The sequence below is a fragment of the Jatropha curcas genome, chromosome 11 (genome assembly GCF_041381405.1).
Source record: "Jatropha curcas cultivar XTBG-Jc1 chromosome 11, XTBG_Jcur_1.0, whole genome shotgun sequence".
Lineage (NCBI taxonomy): Eukaryota > Viridiplantae > Streptophyta > Magnoliopsida > Malpighiales > Euphorbiaceae > Jatropha > Jatropha curcas.
In genome coordinates, this window is record NC_143161.1 from 4,287,865 (window position 1) to 4,308,029 (window position 20,165).

Sequence of the window (20,165 nt, forward strand, 5' to 3'; positions counted from 1 at the left end):
AATGATTTCTCATTAATTAATTAACAGAATAAATTGATGTTACAACTACCTATAATAACATGTAGCGTTGGCAGCATGTGATTGTAAATGGATAAAACTGTCTGGTGAAAGTGCAGTACGCGGTTGTGGTTGCAAACAAAAGGATATGATTGACATATACCTACTGTGCTATATATGCTTCTACGCTGGAGACAATTTATATCAAAAAATTTGGTTGGAGGCACCAAAGAGTTCATAAAACCAAAGAAATGATTTTTTTTTTTTTATTGGATTTTTTTTCCTTATAGATAAGTTAAAAAAAAAAGTCAAATATTTTCAGGGTTTGGCTAAAAAGCACTAAAAAGTGGAAATTAGAAGAATCTATGCCTCAAGCAAATGGATTAATTGATGGGAATTCAATTTAGAATTTTATCCATTTTTCCAAATTTATCAGAAGAATATGTTCTTGCCTTTATTTTTAGTGTGTATATATATATACACATACATGTAGAAAACGACAGTCTTAGAACTGCATAATTAAGTTACTATCCTGATATATAAATAAACTAATACATACAGCAGCAAGAAGATAAAGCTTTGTTTTCTTGAATCATGCAGGGCATCGTAATTAACAAAACATTGTATTAGCAATGGCAAACAAAATATTTTCAAAGAACGGTAAGAAATTAATGTGAAGTCTATATATATATATATATATATATATATATGCTTATTTTAAGGTAAATGATCTTTAAATTTTAGAATTTCTTTTTAGCTTGCCTTTTTGTGGTTTGATCACCAATTACAAACAAAAAAGGCCAAAAAAATCATATCCATAATTTGTAACTCAAAGTAGTAAAGTGGTAAAACACACTTGAAGTTAGTAGATAATCTCTGTAAATTAGTCCCGTTTCATTCTATAGAAAAATACTTATAATAAGATGGGACAGAAAAAGACACCACGAGTCCTAAAATAAGATTAATCTTAATCTTATACTCGAAAAGGGTGTGGAGGTAGTTGTGGAAAATTCAAAAGGAAAAAAAAAAAGGCAAAAAAAAAAAATCATAATTTAGCAGCAAAAAGAACAATGATTAATTGATTCTCTATTTTTCTACAACTATCAGCCTTGGATCCATACAGCTTGCCCTAACTAGATCTTTAGAGAAGCAACATGTTATTATGTACAAAGAAATAATTTAAATCTCAATATTCTTTCCCTTAGCTAGCTTAGTGAGCATGATAATACATTGTCTTCCTCCTTTGGTTGTTGCATTTGAATAGATGTTAGCCTCTCAACTAATATGTCTAAAGCTTCTTTCATCCACCAATGCCTACAAACATCTCTTGCTTCCTCCACAGTCATCTGTACACAAAACATATAAAATTTAGGACGCATTTCAAAGAATAATTAGGTTTCTATATATAATTTCTCAAAAAAGAAAATTAAAGTTTAATTAAGAGTACACTTACCCAAATTCTTTGCCGGAGATCTTTCTCAGGCCAGAAATCAAGTTGCTCAGTGACTAACAAAGGGAACATATACCCTTCATAAAATGTGCCATGCCTTTTGCTTAAAAAGTTCCATTTGCCCAGTTCATCCTGCAATAATCATCATATATATTTTAATTAATTACTTAACAAATTAAACTTTGTAACTAGTAATTATTATAATAATAATAATTAAACATAAACAAGTATGACATTGAAACTAACCTCAACATGTCCAAGAACTCCAGCCTCTTCAAGAGACTCTCTAGAAGCTGCTTCTTCTACAGATTCATCAAGCTCCCAACCACCCTAAATATAGATTTAACTCATGATTAATTAAGATGCAATATGATAAAAGAAAGAAAATTACTGTTAATTAATTTAAAAAGGAAATCAGAATTACTCATATATACCTTGGGAAACATCATTCCTTGACCTTTCTGTGAAGTGATGACAAGAACTTCTACTTCATCCCCAATTAAGCCATCACTACAATTCTTGTATCTATAAGGAATGCATCTGCAAATTAATTAAATTTCATATGTTAAAAATAGTAATATTTTTTATTTATTTCAAATCGGAAATTAAAGAAAGAGACAAAGCACAAGATGTCTGCTGGGGGGCCACTCATAAAATTCCTAAATGTCAAAAAAAAAAACTCCATAGAAGAATCAAAGCTTATGGGGGCCACAATTAAACGACGCTTTCTTGATCTTGGAAATGAAAAACCAAAGAAAGAAAACCTAACAGATCAAGAAATGGAACAACCCAATCAATACTTACCCTACAACTTGGCGACGGCCCTGATTATCATATCTCTGCAACTCTCTTCCTGACCGAGAAACCAAACAAGCCGCCATTTCTTTCTTTCTTTCTTTTTTTGATCGTTAAGTTTATAAAAAGGATAATAAAAGCCAAGAGTACAGAAGCAATATTATTATGGTGAAACTTGAAAGAGATTGATTGAAGTAGAAGAAATATATAAAGAAGAAATAGTAGTATTATGAATGTTATTGATTAAGAGAAGTGGAGATGAAAAGAGTGGCTGGCTGGCCTTGCCAACAAAACTAAAAGCTATATATAGATATTGAGAGAGACTTTAACTAACACCGTGGATGCTTCAGCTTTCAAAAATATGATTAATTAATAATAAAATATAGATGTAAAGGCTAAGTGTTAATTAACTGTATGTCAAACGGACGCGTTTGATCTGTCGATATGCGAGTTTCGTATGTCGTTTCGTAGAGTTAATTCTGTTGGTTGGATGGGTCCAAAGTCCACACGGATTCGGGTGGGTCGACGGTCGACACTCTATTATCTATAATTATTGTAATTTTGAGAAGTGAAAATGGAAGAAAGTTGACTTTGGAGAACATGCTCACGTGTGAGAGTATGGTCTTTGCCGCCCTTTGTATTGGTTAGAATTAGAAAGAAAGATTGACAACAGTATTTATTTTTTTATTTGTTCATTTATTAATATTTACATTACGACATTATATAATATAACAATATTTATTTTTTTTAATATATGCACATGGGAATCATCCGCCATGCCACATGCCTCTCTAATTTAATTTAATATATTCTTTCAATTTCATCAAAAGTGTAAAGATTTATATATTATAAAATTAAGTTTATACAATAATCTTGTTAGCCATTAAATTTAAAATTTTATTAGATAAATGCTGTTATCATTAATGTATAATTTACATTGAGATAAGTGTAATTTTAAATATAATAACGGATTTAAAACCGGTTTTTTATACAGCTTTTGTTGTTTTTCTTAGTACTATTATTAATTTCCGTCAGTATTATATCATGTTTGATTTTTTGTTTTACACATGTTTAATGCAAGAGTAGAGCAGTTTAAACGCGTTGCTTATGGTGCAATGAATGGATACATTCACAGCGTGCGGGTGGACGCACTTATATATATTATTATTACTTAATTATTAGTCAATTTGAATTAAGAAATGAACCAATTACATTGAAAAATGAAACTATATTAAAAACCTGAAAGGCATAAAATTCAATTGGTCTATAAGTTAGATTTGAAAACAAGAGTATTATGGCATCATCATACGTTTATTTGTTAGTAATAATTATAGTATTAGCTTTACGTAGACTAACTTTTCTCTGTAAATTTTTTGCGTGCTGTGTTTTATTATGATGATAGACTTTTCCCCGTTGCAAATGATCCATTCCCTGTAGAGGTGATCTACACAAGTTTTCTTGCAATAGTAAATGAATGTTCAACTCAACCACATTTTTTATGGAATTAGTTTTAACCTGTTCATGGGTTTGAGTATCTGTTTAATCCATTTACCTGATAAAAATATCGAATTTGAGTAATTTATTTTAATTTTAAATTTGGTTCAAGTCGAGTCAACGATAAACTCAATTTAACTCGGACCAAATTTTCGTCTTCATATCTATTAAAGCCCGTATATATCTATAAATTTACTCGAGTGTAGAACTCACTAAATCTAATTCGAATTCGGTCCATACTTCAAGAGATATGAATATTTCTTAGAAAACCCTTTGACAGCAATTTCTCATCGTTTATACATCTTGTTTTGTTTGTTTTTGGAAACCTGAAAAACAACAAATGGTATAGATATATATGGAGTGGAGTTAGTCTAATAGATAAGGCTGAGACATTCTATCTCTTATCAATGAGAGTTTAACTTCTTTAAATAGTACTCTGGGAATATTTAAAAATAACCCAGAGTGCATGTACTTAGTTCATGAAATGAATGTTTCATTAAAATTATGGATGAATATATAAATTCACCCATGAATTTTCATATTTTAATTTTGTAGCACCCTAAAGTTTAAAAACGACTTATCATGCACTTGAATTTGCAAATTTTGGTAATATTATATATTTTTCTATTAATAATTTTTAGATTTTAGCTTTTATCCCTAAAATATCAACTTGATATATAGTTAGCATGACTTAATGATATGTAGTTAGCTTTTATCCACTTAAGCTTGAGGTTAAAGATAAATTAAGGTTAAATTATTATTCATTGTTTAGGAAGAAGATTTGAAGGACAGGGAAGTATTTTTGTTTGGTTTTTGGAGGAATGGTTAAAAATTTTTATTTCCATAGTCTATATTTATTTTTTTAAATCTCTAAATTGCTTTTATATTTCTTCTCAATTAATTAAGATATTTTTATTTTAATATTATTAAAATTTAATTTAAGAAGAATTATTTTAATATTCATAAAATTAATATTTCAAAAAAATAATTCTAATCAATTTTATACATTTAAAATAACTACTTTTGGGAGGGTATTATCATGATACCCTTACTTTCTATTTTCTCACACTTTTAAACCAAACAACACGACAATAACATTATTAAACTTTTATTTCTTTATCTATCTTCCAAATATAAAAAATTCCAGTACCTTACTTTGTCATATCTTACATTACTTTACCTTACTCTAATAAACTTTCCTTCACCTCATCTAAACAAACCCTTACATCCTATTAGGTAATATTAACTGTAGTAACATTTATTACTTAATCTAATTAGGGATATAAATGAGTCATACCGAGTTGAAATTTGACGAATTTAATAATTTTAGGCTCGAGTTCGGCTTAATGAAAGCTCGAGTTCAATTCAATCACGAATTCTATTTGAAAAATTTTAAATTCGAGTAAGCATAAATTAAATATTATGTATATTAATATATAAAAGCTCGATAAGACTCGATGAACTTTCAAACTGAATATTATTAGACTCAAGCTCGAGTCTCATTCGTGCTGAACTTTTTTGAACTTATAAGTATAGTTTGTGCTTATCATTCAATATTTTAATTAATTTATAAAAATGTTTTTGATAAGATTATAAGACTATATATATTATATGATAAACGATCACTCAATATAATGATGTAATGTTAGGTAAATTTGAAAAGCTTTTTGGAGAGATAGCTGATAGAAAAATATAGCGTTTGAGTGGAAATCCATAAAAATAAAATTAATTTAAGAAAAAAAGTATGAGAAAGCAAAAGCCAAATAGAATGGTATCAACTTCATTTTAAAAATGATTGTGTTCTTAATCTTATCTAACCTTTCTGAATCTTTGCCGAACAAAACAAATTAAATGATTTCATTAACTATCCCGCAATTATCTGATTACTGCTAAAATAAATTAAGCTGTTAATTATTATATTATAGTCTTCTACTTGGAATAATATATATATATATATATATATATATAATAGCGACAAACAATTTAATTAATTGTCCTTCTATATAATTAAAAAACGCAATCACTATAATAAGATTAAATTACATTTCTACAATTAGGTTGATAGTAAATATATAATTTTATTAGGAAAAAAAAGTCTCAAATAAAATCTCTTTTCCCCGATATTTAAAATGAGAGTAAAATAAATTAGGGTTTAGTGGCTCGAAATTAAAATCAGAATTTATCATTTTGATTTTGAATTAATTATAAACCCGCTGATCTCAATTTTTTAGAGACTTGATTTTGATGAATCATATTTATCTTTTTTTTATTATTATTAAAACAAATAGAAGCATCAATGAACTTAAAAATTGAAATTGGATCGATGAATTAACAATTTCAATTTTATTGGATTAAGTATTTATTTTTTGGCTTTTTTATTTTATTTTATTTATTGGATAACCTATGGCAATATTTATATAAATGATAAATGATTAAGCCTACTTTAAAAAAATAATGATAAATAATAAAGAAAAGAAAACAACCTTCGAAGGGCATCCAAGAAAAGTTAAAGATCAATTCGTCCACAGAATAACTTTTATAAGTCTTTTACATATAAATTATATATTAATGTTTGAATATAAAACAATTAGGAGACAAAAAAAGAGAGAATAAATTCTCATGTAGTGGGCGGGCCATGCACGTTTTTCCACTCCATGTGAGTCCCGAGTCCGACCGATTCAAACTACAAGACTTACTAGTCTTCCTTTGAAGGCGATACAGCATTTTTTTATTTAATAGTTTTATTAATTTCCTTTCTAAATTAGATTTAATTAATTAATCAATCTGATGAATAAAATAATTTTCCTCAAAGCGTGGTTAAGAAATATTAATTATTTTGGGATATTTAAAGAAATGTTATTTGTGTTGGAGATTAGGGTGCGTCAATTAGTTTGGCCAGAGTATCTAATTTCTTGATCCAGTTTTGTTGAATGCTTATTTTCTATTAGAAGGGTTCATTTGAAAAGTATTTTTTAAAATGAGAATAATTTAATTATAGGACTGAATTATTGGATTCATTAAGAAAAAAAAAAGAACTTTATAGATAAAAACATGTGACATGTTTTATTTGAACTAATTATTCTTCATTGACCTCTATTATATATAAAATAAATTAATTATACTTGTCCAATATAAAAGAAAATAATTTCATCATGATTATAAAATTCCCAAACTATAAATCATCAACTAAATGTTAATCTTAAAAATTGAAACATAAATAAGAGAAATTAGTATTTGAGATTCTGAAAATTAGTATTTGAGATTTAATTTTTTATGATACACGGACGCTTTTTTTTAATCGGATTCGGAATATTTTTTATGAGATTTAATTATTATTATAGAGCATACGAATAACACAAGTGTTAAGCGTAGACAAAAATAAGGCCTACATGTTTGGTGTCTTAAACAAAAAGATTGCAATGTCTTTCAATCAGCGAAGTTTCGCATGCATTTCCAAAAGACGCTTTCAATTTGCATATTTTATGTTTATTATTTTCAAAAAGTGTCGTATATACATGTGTGCAAGAATTTCTGCAGAGCCCAAGTTTTCCAGATTCGATCCTTTTAGAAAGATATATATTTCCAATTCCAAGATAATAAGATAACTATTGAAATCCAAATAGTCATAAATCCAGATTAGAGCTTTCCTTTATGGAGCTTTTGGCCTGTTGCTGGAATATTAATTGCTAGTTGCGTGCCTCAACTTCATTGGAAAAACACTGAAAGACATTTTGGTAGTCCATGTCCATCTTCTTCTATGATTAGCTATTTGAAAACTTTTACTATAGAATCACAAATTACTCCTCTGGGTTTACTTTTTTTTTTTTTTTTTTACCTTTTTTGACATATTTCAAAATTAATGTACCTAATACGATCCTTAAGATATGATATTTGTTTTGGATTCAACATAAACTAGATATGAATTCAATCTGTAAAATTTATTATTTAATTTTAATAGTTAGTTTTTTTAAATATGATAATTTTAATGTCACAATAATTGATATCCGCTTGCAATCAAACGGCATAAGTGTTAATTCTGAAGTTACAGTATATTTTCGAGTTGGAGAAAAAAAAAAAGCACGAAATCAATCCACTGTGAGTGACAGGACTGAATTCTCTAATTTCAACCGCTAATTTGAGAGACATGCTTCTCCCCATATCATAACACACACTTATAAATCAAAGCACAGATGTCCGTATAGAACGTGACCATCAATCTCGATGTCTTTTTATCATTTTATCCTCTGCATGCTACTTTAGAATTACCAGGAATAGTATATTATAGTACACAGTAATGTCAAGTAAAAAGAAGCTCGTAAAACGATTAAAATCCGAGTCAGTGAGTCACCAAATATGTCATAGGGAAGATAATGGACAGCTAATGACTCATTTTTGCATCATTTTACGGAATTGAATTTGTAGAAGATAACCACTCTTTGGATCAAATAACTACATATCGATGTCAATACATTTGAATGTTCCTTTGATTTTACAGTATTAATTGGCTTGGCGCTGCCATTTCCAATGGGCTATACAGCAACTCTTGCTCTCTGTATTCGCCCCCCTTTTCAGCTTCTCTTTCTCCTCCTTCAGCGTATGTGTATGGCAGAACATTCTAAATAAGGAAAGGAAAAAGAACCAAAGAAAGAAGCTTCAGTCAGTTGACAAATTATGATTCATGTGCGCCTCTAAATGACAAACCTAAACATCAATAATTTTCTCCTCTGTAGTTAAGTTTTCAAAGCATGTAGCTGCTTCTTTTGCCCACCTTGTTTTAATATATTAAAAGGTTTGCTAATTAATTCAAAGAAAGAACCTTCTTTTATCCACCATAAGGTTTGTTTTAATATATTAATTAACTCAAGATCTTCTAGAATCGATCCAAAACCACTACATGACAAATGAGGAAATATACCTCTCTCTATGCAACAATTCCAAGCATCATCAGCACAAGGAATAGTGATTTTACATCGTCTTATGAATTATTGTTTCTTGATTTTTTTTTTTTCTTTTTTTTTTTACTTTAACTATTCAGTATTCGAAATTTATTTATTCAATTAATCCGGATACATATCCAGCGGACCAGGCAAACTTAGTCTTAATCATATGATATAATCGCAAAAAGTAAATTTAATCATTAAGCCAAATTATAAAAGTTTGAAAATTAGCAATTTATTTATTTTAAAACATTTTCAAAATACAAAAATCAGAACAGACTGATAAGATTTGTGATATGGCCCAGTTGCTATTAAGATATGGGCTTATCTCATTACTCGGTACTGTACTCTGAAAAATCCATGAGAAGACACTTTGGCAAATGGTGGCCTCATTTTATTTTTATTTTTTCTAATAATTCTATGATTGATTCTTTCTTTTTTTCCACATTATCTAGATATTCATAGCACTAGAAAGGAACATTAAACTGTTTTGCAATTAATAGAATATGATATTCCATTTTCAAATTTATTTCTCAATAATATTTTTGAGAGAAATGAGATTTTGACCAAAAAAAAAAGAATATTTTATTATTAAACCATGTTTCAAATTATTCTTATAAAAAATGAAATCTATCTATTTAAAGGATGTAATATTTTTTATCTCATTCGTATTATATTGTTTTAAAAAAAATAGTTAATAAATAATGCAATTAATAGTTAAAATGTCTCATTCTGGTATAAGAAAAAAAGGATTAAGGAAAGGGTTACTAAAAAAGAAAAGAAAAGCTTCATTAGGACGCATTAGAAGTAAAATTGTAAAGAAATGGATTTTGAGGCTTCAATTACACGCATGAGAAGAAGTAAAATGCAAATCAAAGCTGAAGAAGAAATAGGTAAACTGGTTTTCAAATATTTGTGTGTGTCATTGCACCTTTATACGGGCTAAGAAACCTTCTATTCTTCTTTAAGGCCGGCCTTAACTATCCTATTTTAATCAAGAATTACTTTCTTGGCACGGTTGAATGATTTCTTGGACGTATAATCAAGAATCAACATGTCATCATATGTTTCTTTCTACATCATTCCTATAAAACACACACACTATATATAAGTTATTCCAATTTTTAATTTTTAATTTCAGTTGTAAAAAATAAACTGATTTTATTTAAAAATCAACTAAATGGATTGGACATATTTGATATTTGATTCAATTCAGTTTTATATAAAATTTGATTTCAGTTCAATTTTTAATTTTAATTTTCAATTTTGATCAGTTTGGTTTCTAATCGAAATAGACAATTATCGCGCATACATATGTATAGATAGTATTATTAATGTAAGAAAATGTAAATATACATTATAATGTCATTTGAATTCATATTTACTGCTTGTTGAATATGAATTCAACATTTTAAGGACATGGCCGAATGGTTGATTAAAATATAGAATTATTTAATTCAAATGTAATATGACTTTCGGAAATATTTGACTATCCCAAATTCTTAGAGGCTATTTTTGGAAATTTTGAAAAATTATTCAAATCTTTGGAGACAGAGATTGCATATTTTCCTTAAAAATCAATCAATAAGTATGGATGTTTAAAATTTTAAATGGGCCATAATGGGAGAAAAGAAAATAAGGCCGCCACTTTTCTAATTTTATGATTAAATTACTATTTAATCCTCAAAATTCAGTCAAAATAATTATCACTGTTTTACTATCGCATTTCTGCCGTTTAGAAAAATCATTTATTTATATATAAATAGTAAAAAAAAAAATTATTATTTATGAAATCATTTTATAGTTTTAGAACGGAAAAGCTTTAATTAAAATGAGTCAAATGGAATGGAGAAGCAAATGGAAGAGTGCCACGTGGCAAGACGTAACGCAGAAGAATAAGATTGCTGGCGAAACCGACCAGCACCAGAAAGCAGCCCTAACCGCATAACCTACTAAATACGTCATAACGAACACGTTGATAAGTTTAACTTTGCTTAGTCCAATTGAGTCCAGTCAAATGAAACCACGTGGCCAACATAAACGTAATAAAGTTAGCCTAAACGGCGCTAGTCTTCAAATTTTGTAGAGATAAGTACAATCTTTGACGGTTGCCGCTAGTGATTAGACAGAATTCAAAAGTAATCAAGTTCATCTTTTCGAAAATTTGAGCCTATTTTACTTAATTGCTTCTAATTACAAGGATATCTCTGTAATATAGACCAGAACGACAATTAGACGAGATCACTTGAGTCTTATATAAGTTAACAACATAATTTTATTTGTTAACATTTCAGAAAAATATTAATATCATATGTATTAAACTCGAAGCATATAATATAATTAATATTTTATATTTTTAAAAGCGGAAGCAAAATCAAGATAAAAATCTGCAATTATTACTTAATCAAAGTCGAGAATTGAATTTTTGGTTGTATTGTTGCTCATATATCGAATTTTATTCTCAAATCTAGTTTTGAGTTACTGGTGTAACCGTTATGGTGATATTGTATAGAGGTATTTTGTTATTTAAACAGTTATGCAGAAAAAATGCTGATATCCTCTCTAATAGAAGAAAGAAATTTAAAATTGCTCAAATCGGACTTATACTAAAACTATAAAATCAAACAGTAGCCATAAATAACCACCAAGTGAAGCAAGCAATCGCTTATAATATTATGCCTCATCAACTCGATCAACTCGATCAGATACTTCAAATTAAGATTGTGTTTTTTTTTTTTTCTTTGTATAAGTGGTTTATTATTGGATTTCATATATAAAAATATAGAAATATATTGATGTGTATCATATATTTATACACAGTTTACTCCTGATAAAATTTCTAATTTGATTTATTCTAAAAAAAAAGTCAGAGAATTGAATTTATTAATGAAATTTCTAATTCTTTTCCTTTTCCTATAGATTTAGTTGATATTTTAAAGCATTAAGTTTTTGGGTTTCTCTATTTTATTAGTTTCACACTCAATTAGATTAAGTAGAGATCTAGATGAGGTCAAGGAAATGTGAAGTTAAGCTTTAGGTCATGGAATGAACCATGTTTAACACATACACATACAAACCCTTAATTCCTTTTTTGTTATATATTGTCGTAGAAAGATTTAACACGTTTTCATTTTATTTCTAAATTTTACACTTCGGTTTTGCTTTTAACAAATGCATTACATTTAGGACACATCCCCAATAAATAAATAAATAAAATAATAACAATAGTAAATACTTCTAAAGTGGCAAAATTTTCCCATTAAATATATTTTATATATAAAAAATATATTATAAATTTGCACCGGTTAATAGACTTGATAATATTTTGATTCAAGCGGACTGTAAAATTAATTTTGATTGTCCAGTCCATTAAGGATAGAAAAACATGTTAATAGAAATTAAAAATTTAATGGAAACTGAGAGGGATTGAATCCGGAGCAATTAGTTATTGGTTTGGCAAGTGTAAATAAGTATTTTTCGTCTATTTAAAGGACATTATGATAATTATACTGTATTTTATATGTTAATTTTCTTTTTTTTTTTTTAAAAAAAAAAAAGAACAACACGTAAAAGGAAGGATATATATGCATATTCACACCATTTGATTCAATTCACAATGGATAATTAGAGGCTGGGTTAGCCATGTTTATTGTTTAAATAGATTGTATTATTGAAATAACGATTAAATGCAATGTATTTTCCTAACAAATGGACAATTTAACTATTATTCTGTTATGTTATTTCCATTGGAAATATATTTATCTATTAACATGCACATTTCCTACTATAAATGGAAAATTTTAATTTCATTTTCAAGAAATAATAATAATATTTCCTAATTACAAAATAAGTAAAGTCCAAAGAGCCTTATTTGCAAATTCCTAAGACTTTGATGGATCCAAGATTTATTTTCTTTACATAAATATAATTGAGAGAAGAGACCAGTCAAATTAAGGAATGTGTATTTTGTTTAATGTGTACAGAAAGAAAGCAGTTGGCCAGCCAACCAGCCACCCATTCTTTTCTTTGACTCCAAATGTAGAAAAAACGAAAGAATATTAAGCAAATCTGAAATTTAAAAAGAAAAAGACAATTCTGGTATAAAATCTCATTATATAATTTGTTTACTTGCACGGTATAAAAGACGGACACAAATGGTAGCAACTTCAATGCCCTTAACCTCCTTGTCAAGTGTCTCTACCGCTTACCTTCTTCACAACCAAAACGTGTCTTTTTCTTTCTTTTAATTTTTTCCCATATATATATATGTTTGATGTTTTAACATTTCTTTAAAGCCTCTCTTCATCAATCATTAACCATAAGCAGTTGCACAGAGCCTGAAGTGTGATATCTTTTTAGTTTTCAAGAAATGGAGAAAGAGCAAATCAAGAACGAGAAACAGAGCAGTGAATATGTGGGTGTTCCAATTCATAATCAAGTAATTAAAATCAAGCAAGAATTCGAAAAGATAAAGCATCCATCGTTGAAGCAAACAGAGATGAGACGTGTTATTTGCAAGATTAGCGGAGAAAGATCTCGTTCTCCTCTGGGCTTAGCAGAGAGACCCATCTCTGTAGGCAATTAATGGTAGTTTTATAGTTATTGATGGAATATCTAGTTGTATGGTGAATTTTCTACTCTTAATTTTCAGGTTTTAGATTTTTTTTTCTTTTGTCTTGGTTTTTCATAGTTGCTCTGTTTTTTGCCTTCTTGTCCCCTGCTTTTCTACTTTGCTCTGTTTTTGAGGTTTTGGTGCAGTTGTACATATCTTTAATGAAGGAAGGAGTAGAAAATTGAGGATATGATGAAAGATTTTACCTTTTTACGTTTCTCTTTTTTTTTTTTCTATCCTTTTTGGGTTAATTTCCAATCTCCATATTAAAGAACATAATCAGAAGAATAGACCAGGCAAAAGCTCTGTTTCTTTCTCATGGAAGGAATCATAAAATATTTATTTATTTATTTATTTACTATTTAGCACCAGAAAAATCACAAGTGTATTGAGAATATCTTTTAATCATAATTGCCAATTCTTGTTCATTAGAATTCTGTATTGATATGGATTAACAAAAAAAATGATTGTAGAAGTTTTTGCCCTTTAAGATAGAGAGAGAGAGCCAGAGAGGGAATCAAGATTTGAATCTCTAACACCTGCCAATCAAGAGGCAGGTTGCAATTTCAAATGTTCAAAAAGAGAATTTTTACTGAAAAAATAAAAGAAAATTCAAAAAGTATTAGAACAATACTTTTAGTTTGAATTTTGTATAAAGAAGCAATGTAGTTGTGGCAAAATATCAGTAGTCAGCAATATATGGGCATGCTTAAATAATGATTTGGCAACGGAAGCAATTTATTTCAATTTTTGAAGTGATTCGAGATTAGCAGGTTAAACACAAAGTATCTCAGCAACTTTCCCCTGACATGAAGAAAAACGTCAATCTTTTTTTTTTTTTTTTTTATCCCTTCTTCTTCACCATGTTTGTACTTTGAAGTAATTATCATATGGTCTCTAGATTTTTGTCAAATATATTAGTAAAGGACAAATTTTAAAATTACTATGTTTAAACCTTACATAATTATGTTACACTATAAGGTTCAATGGTCAAATTTTGTTTTTGTTAAGTGGTTGTGAAATATCAAAATCACTGTCAAAGATAATTGCAAATGGTGCAAATTATGAAAATTAAGATCCTTACTAGTATATTTCACCAAACTATACAGACTGTGCGTTAATTTTAGGGGGTACTTCTGATATTTTACAATTAGGTCTTACTAGTGGATTTAAGCAAAATCTAGGGATCATATAACAATTAGCCCTTTTCTCTCCAACCTGAATCCTACTGGAAGTTACAACAGATTTAACTAACACTAACAAATAAATAAATATAATGCTTAACAAAAGAAACAAAAATTGCTACACAATATATCAGCAGAACGGCATGCAGATTGATGCCTTCATTTGTGTTTCAACAAGATCACTATTATGAAATTCTCATATCAATTTGGCTAACACTAGAAGTATCTGACCATTCAAAATTTTCTAAGTGAAGGGTAGCAATGGCAACAGACATGACAATATTGGAACCATAAAACCAACAAGAGTGAAACAAATCATAGTGTAAAGGACATCCCCACCATCAAACTCAACCTTGAGTTTGAGCTGTGGTCGTGTTCTTCGAAAGCAGTGACTTTACCCTCCTGGTGAGATCTCTCATTGTATCTATAATTACAGATTTCTTCTGGATTCTGAATTGGATGGCCAATTCAGTTGAAGCTGAAACACCCTGTTTCAATAGAGACTCATCATCCATTATTTTGGTAGGGAAGTGTTCCAATGCAATCACACAAAGTGCAATAATGGTACGAAATGCAGCTATTTCATTTGCAATTCCTAGAGGAGCATTGGCTGATAAGGATTTTAGTGTGTCCAAATCATGCTTTTGCACTGCTTCCTTGTCAGTTGTGAGCAGTACTCTTAGAGCTGCCAATAGGCGTCCCTCTATCAGTTCTTCACCTCCTATTGTTACCTGTTACAACAAGATAAAAGAGACAAAATATGAACATTAAAGATATTTTGGATAGTATTATCAGTATCAGTATGAATGATGGATATTACCACTACCAGCTTACTGCTCAAAGGTGATCCTAGACATGAATTATAGTTCAAGCTACTGATCATTTCAATTTCCATTTTGAAAATCTAATGAGGCAAAGGCCAGGAAGGATTAATTGTCATCAAAATACTCAACTTTGAGACAACATAAAGAGAATTATCCACTCAATAGTATAAAGAATCCTGCCTCACAACCATATGGGAAGAAATCTAATCGCTTCCCAGCCCTAAAGAGATTAATCTTTCATCCAACCATTAAACACAGAGTTGGAGGATACTTTGGGATGACAGCTTAAAGATTGCTGATTATAGTATTAAGCTGCTCAGTATAGAAAATAAATAGAAAGAAGTATGTATATATAAATATATATATTATCTGAATTTGAGAAAGCTGAGGAATAATAATTAAACCTTACTTCAACTTATATATAAACATAAAGAAGGATTTGTCACCTTATATTTATAAAATGAATAGTGAAAAACTGAAAAAGAATAGATTATTAGCAGAGTAACATATACCTTAAGGGTAGAATTTTCTCTGTCTAAGTTTAGCTGCGATAGGATCTGTTGTTGCCATGGAGCTGCTGAAGAGAAGTTAGGTGAAGCTACTCCAGCGGCCATACTTGCAGCATCTAGAAGAGCACCGTCATATTTGAGCTCAATGCAGTCATAAGGATTTGAAGGTATCACAAATCCATAATCCAATAATAAAAGATCATTGTTTAAACATCCATAATTAAGTAGTAAATGATCTTCTTCTTTAATTGGTTCTTCCGTCACAACCTGTTTGACGGAAAGCAAATGAGATGTCTCTTCTCTTCAAAAGAGAATACAATCTATCAAAGAATAGAACAAAAAGAAAACCCTGCCTTTATAAGCATTTTAGCATTCCCTGGATCTTGTTCTTGCAAAATTTTTGCATTTGGATTGAAACTATGGTTGCACATGTCAATGAGAGGAAGCATCATGGGAACATCAATATGGGTTCCATCTGGAAGCTTTTTTCCAAACAAACGGAATGCCCTAGATGAGACTGCAGACATTGCCCATCCAAGTGAGGATGCATCCACATGCTGGCCACCATAAGGGTGATCATTTGGTTTCAGATTTTCAAGAGTAAGCCTGACTTCTTTCTCAAAATCAAGAAGAAACCGGCATCTTTTATTTACCTGGTACAAGAAGACACTGTGGTTACACCCAAAGCTAACTAGAAAATCAAGTGGCTTTGGCCAAATGAAGTTGTGTAAATACTCCAACTAGCTTGCACATGAGAATTAACAATGCGACACAACCTGCAGTATTTTCAGGTAAATTCCCAACAGAATACACGTATCTTTCTTTCTTGATTGGTAATGCTACATCACTGCTTTTCATAAGACTTCATTAATAGAACTGTGCTCGATGTGTACATAACTACATATGGCTTGCAGGGTTTTCTAGTTTCTCTCAGGAATCCTTGACCACTTGGAAATTTGGTTCAGAAACATATATTGGCTTTCAAGTTAGTTTACTGATATATTACAGATTGATGAATTGCAGATGAACTTCGGAATGTATCCAGAGGAGGAGTCAGAGTTTAGGAGACCACTTATTCAGGTAACAGGTGAAAGGGGAGGAATTAAATGAAAGTCACGAGAGGGCTTTGAAGGGCAGTTCTTCTCCTATGGTTATTTATAGTCCAGTAATGGAGCCCACAAATAAATATATTCAACATAAGGGGAGGTTTTTGATCAGAGGAATGCATTCCAATAAAGGGGTTTATTTCCCATCTCCAAGGTAGATGGTATTGCTTGTAATGTCCAGAGTAGTATCAGTTGGCTTATGGGATAGCAAATACCATAGGACCTAAGGGCTAAGGATACTGGAAGAGACATTCCAGACCCTGCCAAAGAACTTAGGACTTCTGCTTTTTGGTCCACCCAGACAAGAGGCTAAAATTACTCTTTCCTGTTAGCTACCCACTTAGGAGGGTTAGGGGAGAGTTGTCTATCAAGTACAGCCTGCCCCTTATATTTTTTGCGAATAGGTTGTTTCCATGACTTATAACAAGCAAAAAAAGAAAGTTAAGAGGGAGCAGCAGAAGTTAGCAACTTTGTGAACTATATAATTAAGAGGCTGCTTAGATAGAAGTAAAGCATAGTCTCATGAAAACCCTCATTATGTTTTAGGAGCCTTGATAATTGAGATTCTGGTGTTAAACAATCTGATCAAGAGGATGCTATTTTTTTATTAAAGTCTTTATGATTGCTTGTCTTTGTTTTCGGTTAGGATAAGAATATTTTTTATTCTTACCCACCAATATAAAATCCATTTCTCTGTGCTTATTAAAGAAAAAAAAAATGAAATACCTGGTGAAGAAGAGGAGCATACTGCAAGTTCTTTATATCCTCTCCAGGAAAAAAGATCGGTACGCTGTATGTTTCAGGGAGATTGCTGATGTATGGCCACCAAAACGAACCAATCTTTGCTCTTTCTTGCAGAAGCTTGAGACCCAATTTCATTGCCCAGAGTTCCTCTGCCAAATTCTCCCACATGTCCAATTTACTCATATTCAGAAGTGTAAACAGCCTAATTTTCAACACATGAAGTTACCAACCTATATTGAGCAAAGAAAACCTACATGATGTTGATATTATACAGGAGTAGGATTTCATTCCATCATAATTCATATGACGGATATAACACTTTCCATTAGAAAGACTGCTGTAAATATAAACCAATTTATTTGGTGTATCAAAACAAGTCCCAAGGAAAAAGAAAGATAACAAAGCAAAAAAAAAATGGTTCACAAGCCTATCACTTATGATTTAACCGCTATCCAAGTTGAACATGCCATCGCACGCACGCATGCACGAGAAAAAAGATTGAGATAGAAGTACACCAACTTTATGAAATAGATCAGAAACAAAATGGGTAGTATGGGTGTAAGCAAGATTTCTTGGCAAAAGATCTTTTTGTCTTAATTCTCCAAAAACTCCAAGGATATGAATTTCATTTATAGTATTCTTTATGACTAGTTTCAACTTTCAAATCAGCTGATGTATATGGCATATGAATAATCTTACGGAGGTGAACTCCAAAAAATAGTTAATGGCCATAGAGTGGCAAATGGTACTAAACAAACCATACGAGCATCTCAGTCACATGAATTAACCCAGCAGAGACACTAGAGTGTAAATATTATGGCTTCACATATTACATGAGATTCTAAAGAGCTGAGCCAATTAAAATTGCTGCAAGAAATCTCCTATCTGAGTAACTATTTACTTGCACTTTCTTTGTCATCAGTAAAGAATTTGAATTTTCATATAACACCATGAAAAAATAGCCAGTTCATCTCCTCAGCCATATCAAAAAACATTTGTTAATTATTGGCACCAAGATGGTATGGTAATTCTAATTCAGTGTACATCCTTACATCCCTAAATGCTAGTTTATAACCCTTAATCATTTTGTTAAGCTCAAGGAATTGACTCAGAACTCACAGAGACACGTCCTCAGTCAATCAACTGCTGCTCATTCTTTCACCAATGCACCAATGAAGCAGCTTATGATAAAATCAAGCTATTTAGCATCAGAAGAGCAGCTTGAGCATTTTAATACCACTGGACAATATAACAACTCAAACTAAGCTACAAAGCATAAGCCAAATGAATGACGTCATCCACATTTGCAAGTGGTAATAGCTAGGGACTATAATTTCTGAAACTGTATTTTACATTGATAAATATCTAAAACAAAATTCAGTATTCACCGAACTTGAGAAAAGTGAAAAATGAAATGAATTGATAAACACCTGTAAATATTACAATTAAGCAAGGTAGATTAGAAGACCTACTTAATGCAAATTCACGCGAATAATTAACATAAACTCCCCGAAGGACCAATTTGAATTCGCAATTACACAGAAGAAGAAGAAGAAGAAGAAGATATATGAATTAACCAAAACCCCATTAAAACAGAACCCACATTACACAACAAACTGAAATGCATACCAGGGACTTTTTGAGCCAAATTAACCAGCGCAGAAGTAGCCCCATCTGCAACCTCGAAATCAAGAGGCCCAAATTTCAATGGTATATGATCAGGCAATACAATAAGCTCAGACCCCTTTGGAATTGCTTGAGATGCAATCAAACCAAAACTGTTAGTTCCATCTTGCGATATCTTCACCGCCTGGTGCACGAATCCACCTTCACGACGGACCCATTTGATGAGCTCTGGTGGATGAGGGACTAAGCGCGCAGGATAAGAAGCAGTAGCCGTAGCGGCGCATGTTAGAGGACGGCAGTGGGTTAGAGAGGCTATTACCATTTTCGAGGCGGCCATTGTTGCGGCAGCCAACTGTTACAGCAAAGGCTCGCTTGTGCTCGGAAGTTTGCGGTACAGTCTCGTGCGTATAGGCAAAGGAAAGGACCAGAGACGACGTGCCGTTTATTGGGTAAAAAAAAAGCCAACTGCACAAATCTATCACTATAATTTCCGCAAAAGATTTTATAGCATCACAAATCTCAATTTTATAAATTTTAGTAATATTACATATTTTTTTTTTTACAATTATTTTACAGTGTTTGAATTTTATATGTGAAATAGTATTAATTTTTATGTGGGTAGTGTAACTTTAGAATAATAGTTTTCTTTAATTGGTCTAATTTTATAAGTTAACGTGTTCAATAAAATAATTTTTTATTTTTTTAAGTTAAAATGTTTCTGGGGCTCAAAATAACGCTCATTATTAACTTGAAGATAACTAATTGATATCTTTGGTTGGCTTGTTTGAAGGTGTGCCAAGCAAGAACCACACGATCCGATCTTTGGTGCGTGATATGAGACCGTGACATTTTTGAGGAACTCTTTTTAATAGATAAAGAATATAAAA

At 30.5% G+C, this 20,165-nt stretch overlaps 3 protein-coding genes across 3 annotated transcripts; 1 reads left to right on the plus strand and 2 right to left on the minus strand.

The window, feature by feature from the left end:
- Positions 1-1,048: 1,048 nt before the first annotated feature.
- On the minus strand, positions 1,049-2,475 carry LOC105634114 (nudix hydrolase 18, mitochondrial). The gene is made up of 5 exons (XM_012216906.4): positions 2,252-2,475; positions 1,882-1,987; positions 1,694-1,777; positions 1,451-1,579; positions 1,049-1,343 (listed from the first exon to the last, which is right to left on the minus strand). Exons 1-5 carry the CDS (start codon positions 2,326-2,328, stop codon positions 1,203-1,205), a joined length of 537 nt encoding a protein of 178 aa, XP_012072296.1. The 5' UTR covers positions 2,329-2,475; the 3' UTR covers positions 1,049-1,202.
- Positions 2,476-12,812: 10,337 nt separating this feature from the next.
- LOC105634115 (uncharacterized) lies at positions 12,813-13,498 on the plus strand. The gene has a single exon (XM_012216907.4). It carries the CDS (start codon positions 13,043-13,045, stop codon positions 13,256-13,258), a length of 216 nt encoding a protein of 71 aa, XP_012072297.1. The 5' UTR covers positions 12,813-13,042; the 3' UTR covers positions 13,259-13,498.
- A 1,051-nt stretch (positions 13,499-14,549) lies between these two features.
- On the minus strand, positions 14,550-19,749 carry LOC105634116 (Rubisco methyltransferase family protein). Its single transcript, XM_012216908.4, has 5 exons — positions 19,282-19,749; positions 17,635-17,801; positions 16,156-16,455; positions 15,806-16,069; positions 14,550-15,200 (listed from the first exon to the last, which is right to left on the minus strand). Exons 1-5 carry the CDS (start codon positions 19,613-19,615, stop codon positions 14,817-14,819), a joined length of 1,449 nt encoding a protein of 482 aa, XP_012072298.1. The 5' UTR covers positions 19,616-19,749; the 3' UTR covers positions 14,550-14,816.
- Between the last annotated feature and the right edge of the window lie 416 nt (positions 19,750-20,165).

Coding starts and splice junctions, on each gene's coding strand:
- LOC105634114 (XM_012216906.4), bottom strand. CDS start 2,328: ATGGCGGCTTGTTTGGTTTCTCGGTCAGGAAGAGAGTTGCAGAGATAT. Junction 1,988..2,251: donor GGCCGTCGCCAAGTTGTAGG/GTAAGTATTGAT, acceptor ATTAATTTGCAG/ATGCATTCCTTATAGATACA. Junction 1,778..1,881: donor AAGGAATGATGTTTCCCAAG/GTATATATGAGT, acceptor ATCTATATTTAG/GGTGGTTGGGAGCTTGATGA.
- LOC105634115 (XM_012216907.4), top strand. CDS start 13,043: ATGGAGAAAGAGCAAATCAAGAACGAGAAACAGAGCAGTGAATATGTG.
- LOC105634116 (XM_012216908.4), bottom strand. CDS start 19,615: ATGGCCGCCTCGAAAATGGTAATAGCCTCTCTAACCCACTGCCGTCCT. Junction 16,070..16,155: donor ATGCTAAAATGCTTATAAAG/GCAGGGTTTTCT, acceptor TCCGTCAAACAG/GTTGTGACGGAAGAACCAAT. Junction 15,201..15,805: donor GAGAAAATTCTACCCTTAAG/GTATATGTTACT, acceptor TTGTTGTAACAG/GTAACAATAGGAGGTGAAGA.